General features: G+C 59.7%; 1 protein-coding gene across 5 annotated transcripts; it reads right to left on the bottom strand.

Moving 5' to 3' along the window:
• Positions 1-2,826: 2,826 nt before the first annotated feature.
• On the bottom strand, positions 2,827-12,071 carry SLC35H1 (solute carrier family 35 member H1). 5 transcript variants are annotated; one of them, XM_040446874.1, is made up of 9 exons: positions 10,614-12,071; positions 9,871-10,021; positions 8,993-9,056; positions 8,210-8,282; positions 7,552-7,720; positions 7,384-7,467; positions 5,038-5,213; positions 3,774-3,903; positions 2,827-3,408 (listed from the first exon to the last, which is right to left on the bottom strand). In XM_040446874.1, exons 1-9 carry the CDS (start codon positions 10,731-10,733, stop codon positions 3,275-3,277), a joined length of 1,101 nt encoding a protein of 366 aa, XP_040302808.1. In that variant the 5' UTR covers positions 10,734-12,071; the 3' UTR covers positions 2,827-3,274. The 5 variants fall into 5 exon arrangements, with proteins under 5 accessions (XP_040302808.1, XP_040302814.1, XP_040302812.1 ...); XM_040446880.1 differs by having other exon boundaries at positions 8,843-9,056; positions 9,871-9,950; positions 10,614-10,725; XM_040446878.1 differs by having other exon boundaries at positions 9,871-9,950; positions 10,614-10,725.
• Positions 12,072-13,127: the final 1,056 nt, after the last annotated feature.

Here is a 13,127-nt window from a genome sequence, read left to right as displayed (position 1 = left end):
GGCTGCTTTTAGTCACCGTGGTGCTAAAACCTCCACCAGCTTCCTTCCCACAGCTATGAAATAGGTACAATTGGTCCCTACTGCACTGGGATGTTGGGGACAAAGGGCCTATACGAGAGGCCCGGAGGGTGCCCAGTGAAGGTGCATTCTGTTCTCTTCCCCAGTTCCCTCGTCCCCTGTCTCAAAGCTCCCCCGGGACCGGGAGGAAGGGTGGCCCCATTTGCTCTTTCTCCAAGGACACACATCCCTAGTCCAAGTCCGGTACAGCGCCCGGCACGCGGCCAGCGCTCGCCGAGTGTGGCTGACCCACATGGATGATCTGTGAGTCCCAACCGTGTCCTTTGGATTGCAAACTGGGGACCCCTCTCAGTCCAACATTACTCAGTGAGGCAGAAAGCTGTGGCCACCACCACGAAGACAATTCTCTTGGTGCCCAGAGGACTCCACTCTCAGGCCACTGGGATTTTCAGGCTTCTCTCAGCGGAAAGGAGCCGAAAGAAACGAAGGTGGCCCCCGAGCCCAGGCAGGGCAGGTGTCTCCCACAGGCAAACCCAGCTGGCTCTCATCCCCACCACGAACCCCAACTGCAGACATCCTCACGTATCGGGGGCATTAACCTTCCTTCCACCGCAGGCTCTGGGGAGAGACGGTGGGCACGTAAGCACTTAAAACTTGAACCTGCGGGTCAGCCCTCCTTCCTCCCTCCCTCCTTCGCAGAAGCTCAGGAGTCAGAGGCTGCATGGGGACAGACGCCACAGCCTTGGAGAGACAAGTCACATCCTCAGCTTCCCTCAACCTGTTCGAGCACCGAGTTGCCATGGCGACGCTGCAGCCCTGAGATGCATTGGCTGCAGCTAGCATGGGTGCTTCTAGGGCTCAAAGCCGAGTGGATGAGGTCTGGCCTCGTGGGCCAGGGCCGGGGCGAGGGGGGGGGGGGGGCCCTCCTCTAGGCTCAGCTGGTAATTGCTGCTAAGTGAGGGGCTGTCATTGAACCCAATATGCAGGCACCCTGTAATTACCGCACCAGACAGCGGGTGCTTACTCCCTGCGTGGGGAGAGGGGGACGCAGGGGGAGCAGACAGGAAGCTCTCATCCACCTGAGCCGGCGGGGCTGTGGCAGGCTCTCTCCAGCAGCGGCGGGAGGCCCCCAGCCCCTCCTCTCTGCTGGCTCTCCCCAGTCATCCGTCATCCGGTGTGGAATACTGTCGCCTTTAATCCTGGCCTCTGAGCTTGTAGAATCCGAGGGGGGCAGAGGTGCAGACACAGATAAGGCACCACCTCAGGGGAGCTCTTGGTGTTGTCCCCCTCGTTTCCAGAGGAAGCGTGTCTGCATCGTGCTGCCCTGCTGGAGGCAGCTGTCGTTCTAGTTCCGGCACGCCTGGGTGGCTGGGTCGGTTGAGGTCTGACTTCGGGTCAGGTCACGATCTTGCAGTTCAAGAGTTCAAGCCCCCCGTGTGCTGACAGCTCAGAGCCCGGAGCCTGCTTCAGATTCTGTGTCTCCCTCTCCCTCTCCCTGCCTCTCCTCTCCCCACCCCCGTTTGCGCTTGGTCTCTCAAAAATAAAACATTTAAAAAAATCTTGTTCTAGTTCCTCTGGAGCCTGGAGGCTCTGAGGACCTCAGGCTAGTCACTGCCCCTCCTAAGCCTCAGTTTCCTTTGCTGTACGACCAGAAGGTGGGTCTCAATCATTCTTAAGGGTTTTTCTACAGCAGGGGTTGGCAAGCCAGAGGCCACAAGCTGAATCCCGTTTTTGTAGGGTTTTGCTGGAACGCAGCCACACCCTCTGGCTCCGGTGTTCCTGTCTGGTGTCCCTGTCTGCTTTCCGGCTACAATGGCAGACCTGAGTAGCTGTGATAGGGACTATGAGGCCCTTTACAGAAAGTTCGCGGACCTGTTTCTAAAGTATCGATGTTTCCCTAGGCTTAACCGAGGAAGCTTCTGTCACTTCGATGTGATGAGAACAACTCATTAGCAAGCCCTATCCTGGTCCCCACCCACAGACACCACAGTCCTCTTCCAAGGACCCCAGCCTGGATTTGGAGAGCGGAGGCAGGCGGGGTGGTGCCGAGTCGCCGCGTGGTGCAATGGCGCCACCTGCTGTGAGTGCCTGAAAACACTTCTGCCTGGAAATACTTGTCCCCACGAGGGGCTGGGGGGTGGGGGCAGTGGGGGAGGAGCCGGCTCCCAGGAGCAGCCCAGGCTTCGGAACCCTTGCACATCAGAGCCAGGATCTCGCACCGTCCTCCCCATTTTATGAAGACTGCAGCGTAGAGGGGCGGCCTGGCCTGACTGGTCCAAGGTAGGGGGAGCAGGAAGCTCAGGTCCCGGAGGCTCGGAGGCCACTCCATCTATGTTCCGCGGGCACAGACTTGGCATACAGACCCGGCGGTGAATCCTTGTTCCATCACTCATTTGGGGTCTCGGTTCCACGGCTGTTGAAAGCATTCTCAAAACAAACACGTAACATCTGTTACCAATTCGGACTCAATCTTCTGAATAACTCTGAAATAATTCTTCCCATTGCACGGGTTAAGACACTGTGGTACAGAGAGTTTAAGTAATTCGCTTAAGGTCACAGAGCTAGCGACAGTCAGGATTCAAATCCAGGCTATGAAAGCACTACACGCCCCAGAACACCACTCTATACATTTTTTTCCTGCCTGCAGGTGTGCTGGGGCCCCAAGAGAGGGCCCAGGGGCCCAGAGGAACCCAAGAGATGCAGGGAAGCCTGGAGTCTGCCCAGTCATCTGCAGAAGCCCCAGCCAGGAACGAGAGTGAGGCCCCCGCCACCCCCTCCTGCCCCCATGCCTCCAGGCAACACGAAGTGGCCGGCGGACCGTAAATCCTTTATTTCCAAACTATAAATAGATCTGCTCTCTGAGAAAAGACACTGTCCAGGTGATGAGGCTCCAGCCTCTCCTTCTCCCCTTCCCAAGTGCTCCGCAGTCTAAACCCAGTGCCCCAAGAAACCCGCTGTGCCCCGGAAAGCACCACCTTGGCCGCCAGAGCCTGGCAAGTGGCCGAGGACCGCCCATTCCCTTGTCCCGCTGGGCCTCCAGCACGGCCTCGGCCCTGCTCTGGCCCGACGCGCACCCCGCAGTCTCCTCAGCTCCCCAAGCGAGCCCCGCCAGGCGGTTGCGCGCTCCCCAAGGCCCGGCCTGGGAGAGGCCTGGCCCGCTGCTCCCCAGCTGCCGCGAAGGGCCCCCTGGGTCCCCGAGCTGCTGTGAGGTGTGAGGGCGGGGAGAGGCCTGCCTCCAAGCTGGTCTCCCGGCTGGTCACTGCTGCCCCTGGGCCACGAAGTACGCCTCTTCTTCCTCATTGTCGTCCTCCTCTGGCTGCCCGCTCCGGAGCAGCAGCTCCAGGTCGGGGTGGGAGCCCAGCCCCTTCGAGGGCTTAGGGCCCCCATCACCTGGAGACAGAGAGAAGCCAGCTGCAGACCACTGGTGCTTTCCTTGGCGTGCCCCGATGGGGGTGTTGAGTCGCCTAGGCCCCCACCCACTCCCCGCCCGCTCCCAGGACACCGCCCGTCTTCTCGGAGTGACGGTGGCAGGATCGCCGGGCTTACTCCCTGGCGGAGGGGCGGCCGATGCAGAGGCGGCTGAGCCGTGCGGACCGCCACCGGGCTGGAACCGCCTGTGGGCACGCCGAGGGCCACCTGCCTCTTCCTGGCTGGGTGGCTGGGGACCCAGGGCCGGGTCGAGGGGAGAGCAGAGGGACTGAGTCACGAGGAGAACACCTTCAGAAAAGAGGCCTCGGGAAGGGGCTCCGGTTTACCTCTGGAGTGCAGGGCTTTGAGAGCAACGTGCAGGGATATGCCCGAGAGGCAGAGGGCGAAGCCCAGCCAGTTCAGGAGGCTGATCTGGTCCCCCAGCAGGTGAGCTGCCAGCAGCAGAGTGCAGACCTCCTGAGGGCAGACAGGCGGGAAGGGCAAGTGATCAGGAGGAGGAGGTGGCCCCTTTGCCAGGAAGGTGGACGGCAAGGCCACCACCACAGGGGAGAGCCTGACCTGCCCGAACTCCCGGGGCCTGGACGGGCTGGCCAGCTGGGCAAAAAAGGGGCTTCCCTGCGCCCAGAAGATCAGGCCTGCCTGCAGGGCTTTCCTCCCCTCGCGCCGCTAAGATGCGACAAAGCAGATGTTTGCATAGTTGTCGCGTCAGGGCTACGAGGGGGGCAAACCAAACTCGGGGCTGGGAGCAGAGCGCCTGGCCCACAGCCCTGTCCGCAGGAATAAAGGGCGGCCACACCTGCGGATGGACAGCCCGACAACGCCACAGGAGAATGCAGTGTCACAGGGCTCCGCGGGACACACGCTGGCCACAGGGCTCTTCACGTGGTGGCTGTCATACATAGTGGCTGCAAATGGGGCTGGTGGGACGGCTCATTCTGAGAACCACAGCTCACGCCTCGTCTAAGCCCCTTGGGGAGACTTACGGTTCTGGGTTTGGGCAACACTAGTCCAGCACCTGTGTCTGCTCTTAGTCAAGGTGAAACTGTACCGCCCCACGGCCCTGAGCAGGGTGGGGTGAGAGGCGGCAGGGGAGGGGGAAGCTGAGAGCAGAGGCATGCGTGTGGCCAGGCAGCAGTAAAGGCAAGACAGGCAAACACAGGGCACTCATGCCTAGCACTGCCCCTTACTCTGACCACGGCAGGCATCACCAATCAATCATCGAACTCTCTCCCCATGAGTCTGGATGGGGCTTCTCAACCCAACTGCAGGCCACGGCCAGGCAGCCAGAGTCGGCATTCACGGTAAAATGAGAATGTGTCCCAGGCCTGGTGGTCCGAATCCCAACTCGGCCACACACTGGCTGGGTATCTGTGGGTAGATCAGCCCATCTGTGGAATGGGGATGACCGCCCTTACCCCCAGAGCTGCGGCCACGATGGGAGTTACAGACAGGAGCATGGCACACGGCACCCTAACAAGGCACTTCCGTCTCCTCTGCAGGGCCCTGGGGCACGGGAGCTGGGACCGAAGCTGCGACTGAGCTTGGGGGCTGCACTCTAAGACAGGACCAGAGCCACCCCCAAGTCTGTACCTTAAAAATGCCAGCAATGGAGAGAGTGAGGCTGGAGGTTCTGGAGACCAGGAGGAACTCGGAGAAGCCCAAACCGAAGGCGAGAATCCCGCCAAGGAAGAGGCTCCCTAGTACCCGCAGGAGCAGCCCTGTGTCCTGGAAACGGAAGATTTTCTCAGACGTGGACAAATGGAGACCTGAAAGCAGAGGGGGGAGACAGCGGGAGGCCGCGTCCTGGGTGAGCCTGCCTGGGTGGCCTCACCCTGCCCGGCGAGCAGAAGAGCCAGCACTGTTGCAGCCACGCCCCCTGAGCACCTGCAGACTGGCCGAGGCCCAGAGGACAGGACAGGCAGGGAAGAGAACCCTGCGGCAGATGGCCTGACACTTGGGGGGCCGGGGAAGCAGTGATGGTTCCCAGAGAGTCTCACAGGGAGCCACGTGGAGGGCTTCCGAGCCACTGGGCTCGGGTAGAGAGCACGGCACTTCACAGAACATCGGCCGGAAACATCTGTCCCTTCCCACGGTATGTACCTGTCTTTGGGAAGGAGGGTGACTTCATGTGGCCCTTGCTGCTGTGGTTAAGAGAGGAGGCGGGCAGCCCACCCCGTGAGGACTGTCAATGCCCTGGGCCACCTACCAACAGTGACGAGTCTTATCCTCACAAACCTTCCCCGCTTTAATCCCGGTCTTGCTATCACCCAGCTGTGGCACTAGGTTGAGATGTGTCCTCTTTCAGGACCAGTTTCCCCAGTGATAAAATGAGAGCATTTCGACAAGCCCAGCGTTTCTCAGAAAGTAGAATGTGACAAACAGTTCTCAGAAAGTATACACACACACGCAAATATAGGACAAAGCATTCTAAAGACACCCGCATGGGCACCCACACACCAAAGTTTGCTCGACTTCCAGAGGATTCCCGGCCCTCCAACACGAACCCTCTGAGAGAGTGATTTTGCAGGTCTGTCTGCACAAGAACAGCCCGAGCTAGGCACAGCAGAGACACTTGGGGGCGGGGGGGGGGGGCCCGGGCGCGGGGATGGAGGGTGGCCAGGCACTTGGGAGATTTTTGGAGGGAAGCACCAAAGAAATGCAGAGTGACGGTCCCTCCCAGGCAAACAGCCTCACGATGTAGGACATCTTGTCTGGTGCTGGGCTCAGCAGTACCGCAAAGGCGTCGGCAAATTGAAGGGAATTCGGGAAAGAGCAACATAAGTAATGAAGGCGCTTGGGGGATTAATTTACCAGAAAAGATTAAAGGAGCTAAATCCACGCAGCTTTGCTAAGTGACGACTATCAGGGCTTTCGGATGAGGGTCTGCGGAGACGGGGAGCAGTGTAAACAGCCAGGACAGGAGGCGGCGGCTGTGGGCACGGGGGGGGGGGGCCCACCGATGGGGGGGGGGGAGGGGAGACATTAAAAAGGAGAAAAACGAGGCTGCAGAAGTTTCCTGGACAACGGGGCTGCAGAATAATTTTCTCAGAGAGGTTTGAGACGCTTCACTGCTTGAAACTGAAATGGATGTGGGACAGAATGCTCTGAAATGACCCTGAGGACAGAAAGGACTCTGGGAGGAAGGAGAAACAGACAGGCAACAAAGACTAATCTCAAAACATGGGAGGAAGGAAGGACATGGAGTGCACTGCCAGCCTAGACCATTCTCCCTGCCTCGCCTCGCCTCTCCCCTCTCCGGGCGGCAATGGTGGGCGGGACTGCTCACCAGCCCAGACTCCTGTACAAGGGCTGGCCGCACAGAGTCCGGCACACTCCCCCTGTCCCAACCTACTGTTCCGCCACCAACGGCCTGTCAAAGTCCCAACCAGCCTCCGAAATACGTTGCCTGGTAAGCCTTTCTGACTTGGCTTTCCACCCTAGCATCCTGAAATAATTCATGGCCTTCCGTTCCTTCTAAGAGACAGAACACATCATGGTTAACACGAAGGACTTGGAAGCCAGCTGCTGGAACCAAATGCTGGCTTGTTTATGAACCACAGGACCTTGGGCAAGGTTATCTTCTCCCCACTTGTTTCTTTAACTTGTGCGATGGGCATAATGATAGTACGGCCATGTGGGGTTTTGGGGTGTATGAGTTAGTATGTTTAAAATGATCAGAAGAGCCTGGCACACCTGTCCGCGTCCATTGTCATCATCATCTGCTGTCTTTCATACACACTTTCTGTGTAAGCATTTATCATGCTGGATTCCAGCCATCCGGTTTAATGTCTGTCTGGCCCTTGAACCAGGCACTACCAAGGGACGGACTACACCTCTGATGTCTGTAAACTCTGCAGCTACCACAGGGCTGGGCTCAGAGCAGGGACCGGGGATCTGTTGTACCGAGGGGCCGCCAAGATGGACGACCGAACCTACCTTCAAATATGGCAAAGAGAGGGAAGAGCCCCAGAAACATGAGTGGCTGCAGGTGGAACATGGTGTCAATGGGGTTCTGGAGCCCTGCAGAATGGGGACACGGGTGAGCTGCCAGGCCTGGCCTGGCCTGCCCCCACCCTGCCCGGTGCCCCCAGGCCCCTCTCTCACCAAGTTCGGCCTTCTGCAGGAGCATCTGGGTTAGGGTCCAGCGGATGCCGCCGATGAACGAGGCCCCCAGCACCAAGGCAAAGCCCTCCACGTTGAACTGTGTGGACTTGTACGTGAACATGAAGAGGCCCCCGGCGATGAGGAGGACCACCAGGACCAGCGCTGCGCGCTATCAGGATGAGGAGCAGTGGCAACTAACTGTGGGCTCTTGAGTTCCTCAAACCTGGAGTTTAGGCTCGGTAGCCATGTTGGCTGACCCTGAGGCAGGAAACCCTTCTCCCCCTCGACCTTGGGGGTCCCGGCCAGCAACTTCCCATCAATGTAGGCACGGCTGACGTTCAGTAGACATGTACCCTGCATCCCTCCTTGATCTGAACTTCTTTAGCGCTTTCCTTTGGTTATAGCAAAGGGCCAGCTCTGCCTGGTCCCTGACCTTGAACCCTTTCTCCTTTGGTCATTCTTTTGGTCATTCCACCTGCCACGCCAGTGGCTAAGTATTATCAGCAGTGGCCTGTCCTAGGTCCTTCCTCAGTGACAGGAGTTACTGCCACCTGGGCTCGTTTCCTCTGTCACATACAGTGATTAGCTACTGCCCAGTCCTCCCTTTTATTCTTAGCATCTGTGGGGGTAGGAGGGACCAGGGGAGCTGAGGCCTCACCAGCTCCTCCAGCTTGAAGATCAGCGAGAAGATCAGGATGAAGAGGACAGCGGAGGACTTGGTCATCGTGTACCTGCAAGGACAAAGTACCCACGATGCACCGCCAGGGCTCAGGGCTCAGACCCGCCACCAGGAGAGGAGCCCACGGACATTGCTGGAAAAGGCGGGAGGCCGGGGGACCTCTGATTTCCCTGAGGGCAGCTGGCTCTGCTCAGGGCAGCCAGGCAATCTGGGTACAGAAGACCACAGGAAGGCAGCAGCCTGAGTCATCTGGACTGATGACGTGACCTTTAATCAGAAGAAATCTTGGCCTAAGAGGACTCTTGCTACCGCCAGAGAGAAAAGGCCGCGGGTTGGACGCTGAGCTCACTAAGTCCTATTATACCTGCTCCTCCGTGGAGACCGGGATGAGGAAGGAAGGAGGAGAGGAGAAAAAGGCGGCAAAGGCTGTGCTCCCTGAAGTGCAGAGTCAGAGAGGAGAGAGGACGGTCACACCCGCCCTTCTGCGCAGCCACAGGCACCACACACCAGTCAGTGCCCTCTCTCCCCTGCATACGGTCACCACTCTGAGTCCCTGGCTCCCCCCCGGGCCGCCGGGCAGGCAGGCACAGCACCCCTGCGAGCTGAGTTTACCGCAGGGGCTGTCAGCTTCCCAGAGAGCTGCTGGGTGTCAGGAAGGAGCGGAGATCAAGGGCCGGTCCCAGAGAGGGGTACGGCGCTGGCCCACCGGCAGGGCGCGCGCGAAAGGCTGGACGGAGGTGGCGGGGTGTGGCCGGTACTCACAGCGAGACGGTGATGTAGAGGAAGCTCCAGTTGGACAAGCCCACGTCAAGCGCTGTTGCCAGTGCTGTGGAGACAGGGGCGCCCCCGGACGTGCAGCCAGGGCAGGCCGGCACGCGAGCGCCGGCTGCTCAGACACCTCCGAGAGGCCCCCGAGCGCTCCCTGCTTTGCCCCGAACACCCCGGCTTTCTCTGGGGCCCTCGGGCCTTCCTTTCACAGCAGCTGAAGGGTCAACTCCTGGCCACAAAACGCAGGGGGTTCCGCTCCAGCATTAGGACTGGGTAGTTCCCAGTGGCTAAACATGGCGAATGTGTGAATGTCCCTTCCCTCAGGAGAGAGGCACACTCGTCCTGGAGGCCTGGGTCCTCCAGGGTCTGTCCCTGCCACCCCCTCATTTCTCCCACTTCCCCTCACCAGCGCTGAGTCTCGGCGTCCGAAGACGCTTTCAGTTCCCTTTCAGACCCGCACACGCACTGAAGCCTCGGCCGCTGTAGCCCAAGCTCTGGGAAGCCTCCCCCTGGGCCTGGGCTGGTGCCTCTGGGCTCCCAGGCACCCCTCATCGTCCCACTACCGCCAGGACAGGGACGAGACTCTGCTCACTGCCGTCTCCAGGGCAGGTGTCGGCTCAGCATACACATCGAAGGGCCAGACAACGACAAGGCCATTGCTGCCTCCATGTGCACGGGAGCGCGCGCACTGTGTGTGCGTTGGGGAGGGGGGAGCTGGGGAGTGCATAAGAGGCAGAAGCAGGGCCGGGCTGGGAGGGGAGGCAGGAAGAGAGGAGCGGGAGGGCCTAAGCTCCGAGACATCAAGCCCTTGTGTTCTTAGCCTGTGGCTTTCCAAGTGCCCTCCTCTGCCCCGGCCCCAGGCAGGCCTGTACCTGTGGGAGCTACTCTCCTGAGGTAGTCCGTCCAGCTGAGCACCACGCGGGCCCTGTGGCTGGAGCACTGAACCAGCGCCCTGGACAGGGCGGAGAACAGGAAGATCACGGCCAGGTGCAGCATCGTCATGAAGAGGGGGAAGTGGAAGCTCTACGGAGCCCAACCCCCCCCCCCCCCCGCGGGGGCCCCCGCCCCCCCCCCCCCCCCCCCCCCCCCCCCCCCGCCGTCCGGTGGCAGCGACGCCAACCGGGTGGCTCCCGAGGGTCTGCAGCAGCCCAGGGGCTTTCACCCACGTTATAATCACTGGAGACAAGAGACGTGTGGTTCCAATTTCAGAAGTCACACAGAGAGCAGGTGGCGGGCATGGCGCCGTCCCCACCGCCCTCAGCCTCCTGCTGCGGCCCCTCCCCAGGAAGGGCCTGTGCGGCCGGCTCAGCTGCACCGGTCATGAAAACCCCGAAACGCTTCTCCACTGGCCGGTGAGCAGCTGCCTCCTTAAGCCTCCCTAGTACCCCCACTCATCCTCAGTCCTCCCCCTTTCCCGGTTTCCCCTCCCTCCGCCCGTTTGAGGGGAAGCCTTGGCACGGTGGGGCTCTAGGGCCCGGTCCCATCACCAGCGTGACTGACTTCCAGTCTGACTGGCTGAAGCCTGTGCCGTCCTGTTGCTAAATATTAGGGGTCGCTGTAGCCACGGCCACAGTCACCTGCCACCCAGCCCCCTGCCCGGCAAGGACCCCATTACCTTGGTGAGCCATTTGTTGTAGAAGGTGATGCCGATGGAGAAGCAGTAATAGAGGAGGACCAGCCCCAGAGTCAACACCGCCTTCCACACAAAGGCCACGTCGAAGGCCCACCTCCCCATCCGGGGAAGCCGCAACCCCCTAGCTCTGGGTCGGTGGGAGCCTCTCCCGAAGACAGGAAGGGCCGGCCAAGCTGGGCCACAACTTTCAACAGGAAGGTCTCCTGGCCGGAAGAGTCCTCTTTGCCTCCATGATTCAGAATCGTCCACGGAGCCCCAGGCAGAGTCCTCACCTAAGGGGCTGGTGGCCCAGGCCAACCCTCTCCATGATTAAGTGGACGCAGGGCTCACACGTCCCCAGGGCGGAGGCTAGAAGAATGGAAAGGAAAGAGGGCTGTCTGACCGGTCTACCCCACCCCTGCCCGCAGGGGGCAGGCCAGAGTGGACTCAGCAGGAGCAGGAAGGGGCCCAAGCCCAGCACAGGCCCTCACGGGAGCTCTAATCACGTCAGCTCTGTCGCCTCAAGCCGTTCTCCGTGAATTGCCACCAAAGTGACCTTTTAAGAACGTAAATCTGATCATGTCAGATCAGACGTCGGCCCTTCAGTGGCTCCCAGTGCTCTTATGATAAAGACCAAAAGCCTTTCTGTCCGCTAAGACGGCCTGATCTGTCCCTGCTGGGCTCTGTCCCCATCCCACCGGCCACCTCAGCTCCCCAAACACACAGGCTTTTTCCTACCTCCTGAAGGAATGGACCTGCCACCCTTCTCCATTCCTGTCTCACCTGGTCCTAGTCAACTTCAGCTCAAATGTCACTTCCTCGGGGGCTACCCTGTGATGGGGCTGCTCTCACGGCCCCCTACTTTTCCTTCAGTGCCCTTGTGCGGGGCATGGTCATCTGAGTGACGTCTCTGTCCCCTGGGAGGCTGTGAGCTCCGTGAAGACAGGAACCACCGTGCCCCTTAGTCTTACGCCCACCGGGCACATCGTGAGTTTCCCATACGGTTCGATGGCTCAGCGCAAGACACCGGGCACTTGGTTCTCTGGGGGCTGATCTGGTCTTTGAGGCGTTAAAAATGGACCAGGAAACCAACACCTCCTGCCCCCAGCCTCTAACAAGCACTCCCCTAGTCACCGTGCCCGCCTGAGGCTCTTGCCAAACCTCACCGCTCCCAGCCTATCGATGCAGGCGACTCTAGTGAGTGTCCAGAGTGTGTGGGCTCTGCGGACACCGGGCGGACCCAGGTCCCGAGCTATCCTGCCCGTTGCTTCATCTGTGCATCCCTCCGGTCCCCATCTCCTCCACGGAGAGGTTCCCAACCTGCTCCAGTGCCGCCACCTTCTCCAAGCCTTCCTAGAACCATCTGCTCAGACATCTACTTTCCCCACCCCCAGCCCTTTCCGAAAGGAGGAAGTGCATTCAGTTCTGGACAGGGAAGCCGGGTTATCGTTTCCCCTCCCCCAAGGCGAGGTGGGAGCCAGCACAAGGCTTTGCCCAGAGGATACCCCCCTGCCTCCCCCCCCCCCCCCGGGCTGCTGTTCTCTCCAGGGGAGCTTTGGAACCTGCCGGTGGTATTTTGGGGGAATTCTAGCTTTTTTTTTTTTTCAAGTTTATTTATTTATATTGATAGAGATGGCATGTGAGCAGGGGAGGAGCAGAGAGAGAGAGAGAGGGAGAGAGAGAGAGAATCCCAAGCAGGATCCATTGTCAGCACAGAGTCTGACGTGGGGCTCCAACTCATGAACCGTGAGATCATGACCTGAGCCGAAACCAAGAGCCAGTCAGGCGCCCCAGAACCCTCCTAGCTTTTAGTGGGGGGTGGAGGGGGGGGGGAGACAGTCCACATAACTAAGACACGCTCTGGATCCTTTGTAGGGTAGAAGACTTACTTAAAATTACCTGAATCTAGAACCCAACTCTGTGTGTGTGTGTGTGTGTGTGTGTGCGCGCGCGTGCTTTTAAGTAAATTCTACCCCCAGCGTGGGGCTCCAACTCATGACCCCAAGATCCAGGGTTGCACGCTGTACTGAGCCAGCCAGGTGTCCCCAGACCCCAACTGTCTTACATGTGACACAGAGCAGTCTTTCCGTGGTTCCACAATGCACTGAAATTCGTTTGCCACGTACACCGAGGAGACGGCACTGCTTTTGATAAACGGTTTGGAGAAACCACGACATCCACAGCAATGGCACACGTGGTGTTTGAGCTGTCACGCTCAAACGTGGCTGGGGCACTGAGCACAGGAGCTACCGCGTTCCCGGGGGTTCTGTGGGGTGGTGAAAGCATGGACTGCTTCCTCGCGGCTTCTAGCATCCTTGGACTCGGAAATTTACACATCGAAACACATTTTATTGCCGATTACCTTTTATTAGCAATAAGCTGACATCTCCCCAGCGTGTAGCCCTCCCTCTGACCTCGTCGTCAACTCCAGAGGAATAGCCAGTGGCCGACTGTCTGTCCGCACCTGGATGCCTAGTGTCCGGCACCCACCCCTAGCCTGCCCAGCGCGGACTCCTG

This window comes from Herpailurus yagouaroundi, unplaced genomic scaffold (assembly GCF_014898765.1).
Source record: "Herpailurus yagouaroundi ecotype Mexico unplaced genomic scaffold, PumYag 196, whole genome shotgun sequence".
In the NCBI taxonomy this organism is placed as follows: domain Eukaryota; kingdom Metazoa; phylum Chordata; class Mammalia; order Carnivora; family Felidae; genus Herpailurus; species Herpailurus yagouaroundi.
Note: the sequence above shows the minus strand (reverse complement) of the source record. Positions and strands in the feature narration are given on the sequence as shown.

What these genes read in the sequence shown, in the direction of transcription:
- SLC35H1 (XM_040446874.1), bottom strand. Translation starts at nt 10,733, where the DNA reads ATGGGGAGGTGGGCCTTCGACGTGGCCTTTGTGTGGAAGGCGGTGTTG. An exon ending in CTCTACATCACCGTCTCGCT is followed by an intron (nt 8,283 to 8,992) that starts GTGAGTACCGGC and finishes TTGTCCTTGCAG; the next exon opens with GTACACGATGACCAAGTCCT. An exon ending in CCTGCAGAAGGCCGAACTTG is followed by an intron (nt 7,468 to 7,551) that starts GTGAGAGAGGGG and finishes CCCATTCTGCAG; the next exon opens with GGCTCCAGAACCCCATTGAC.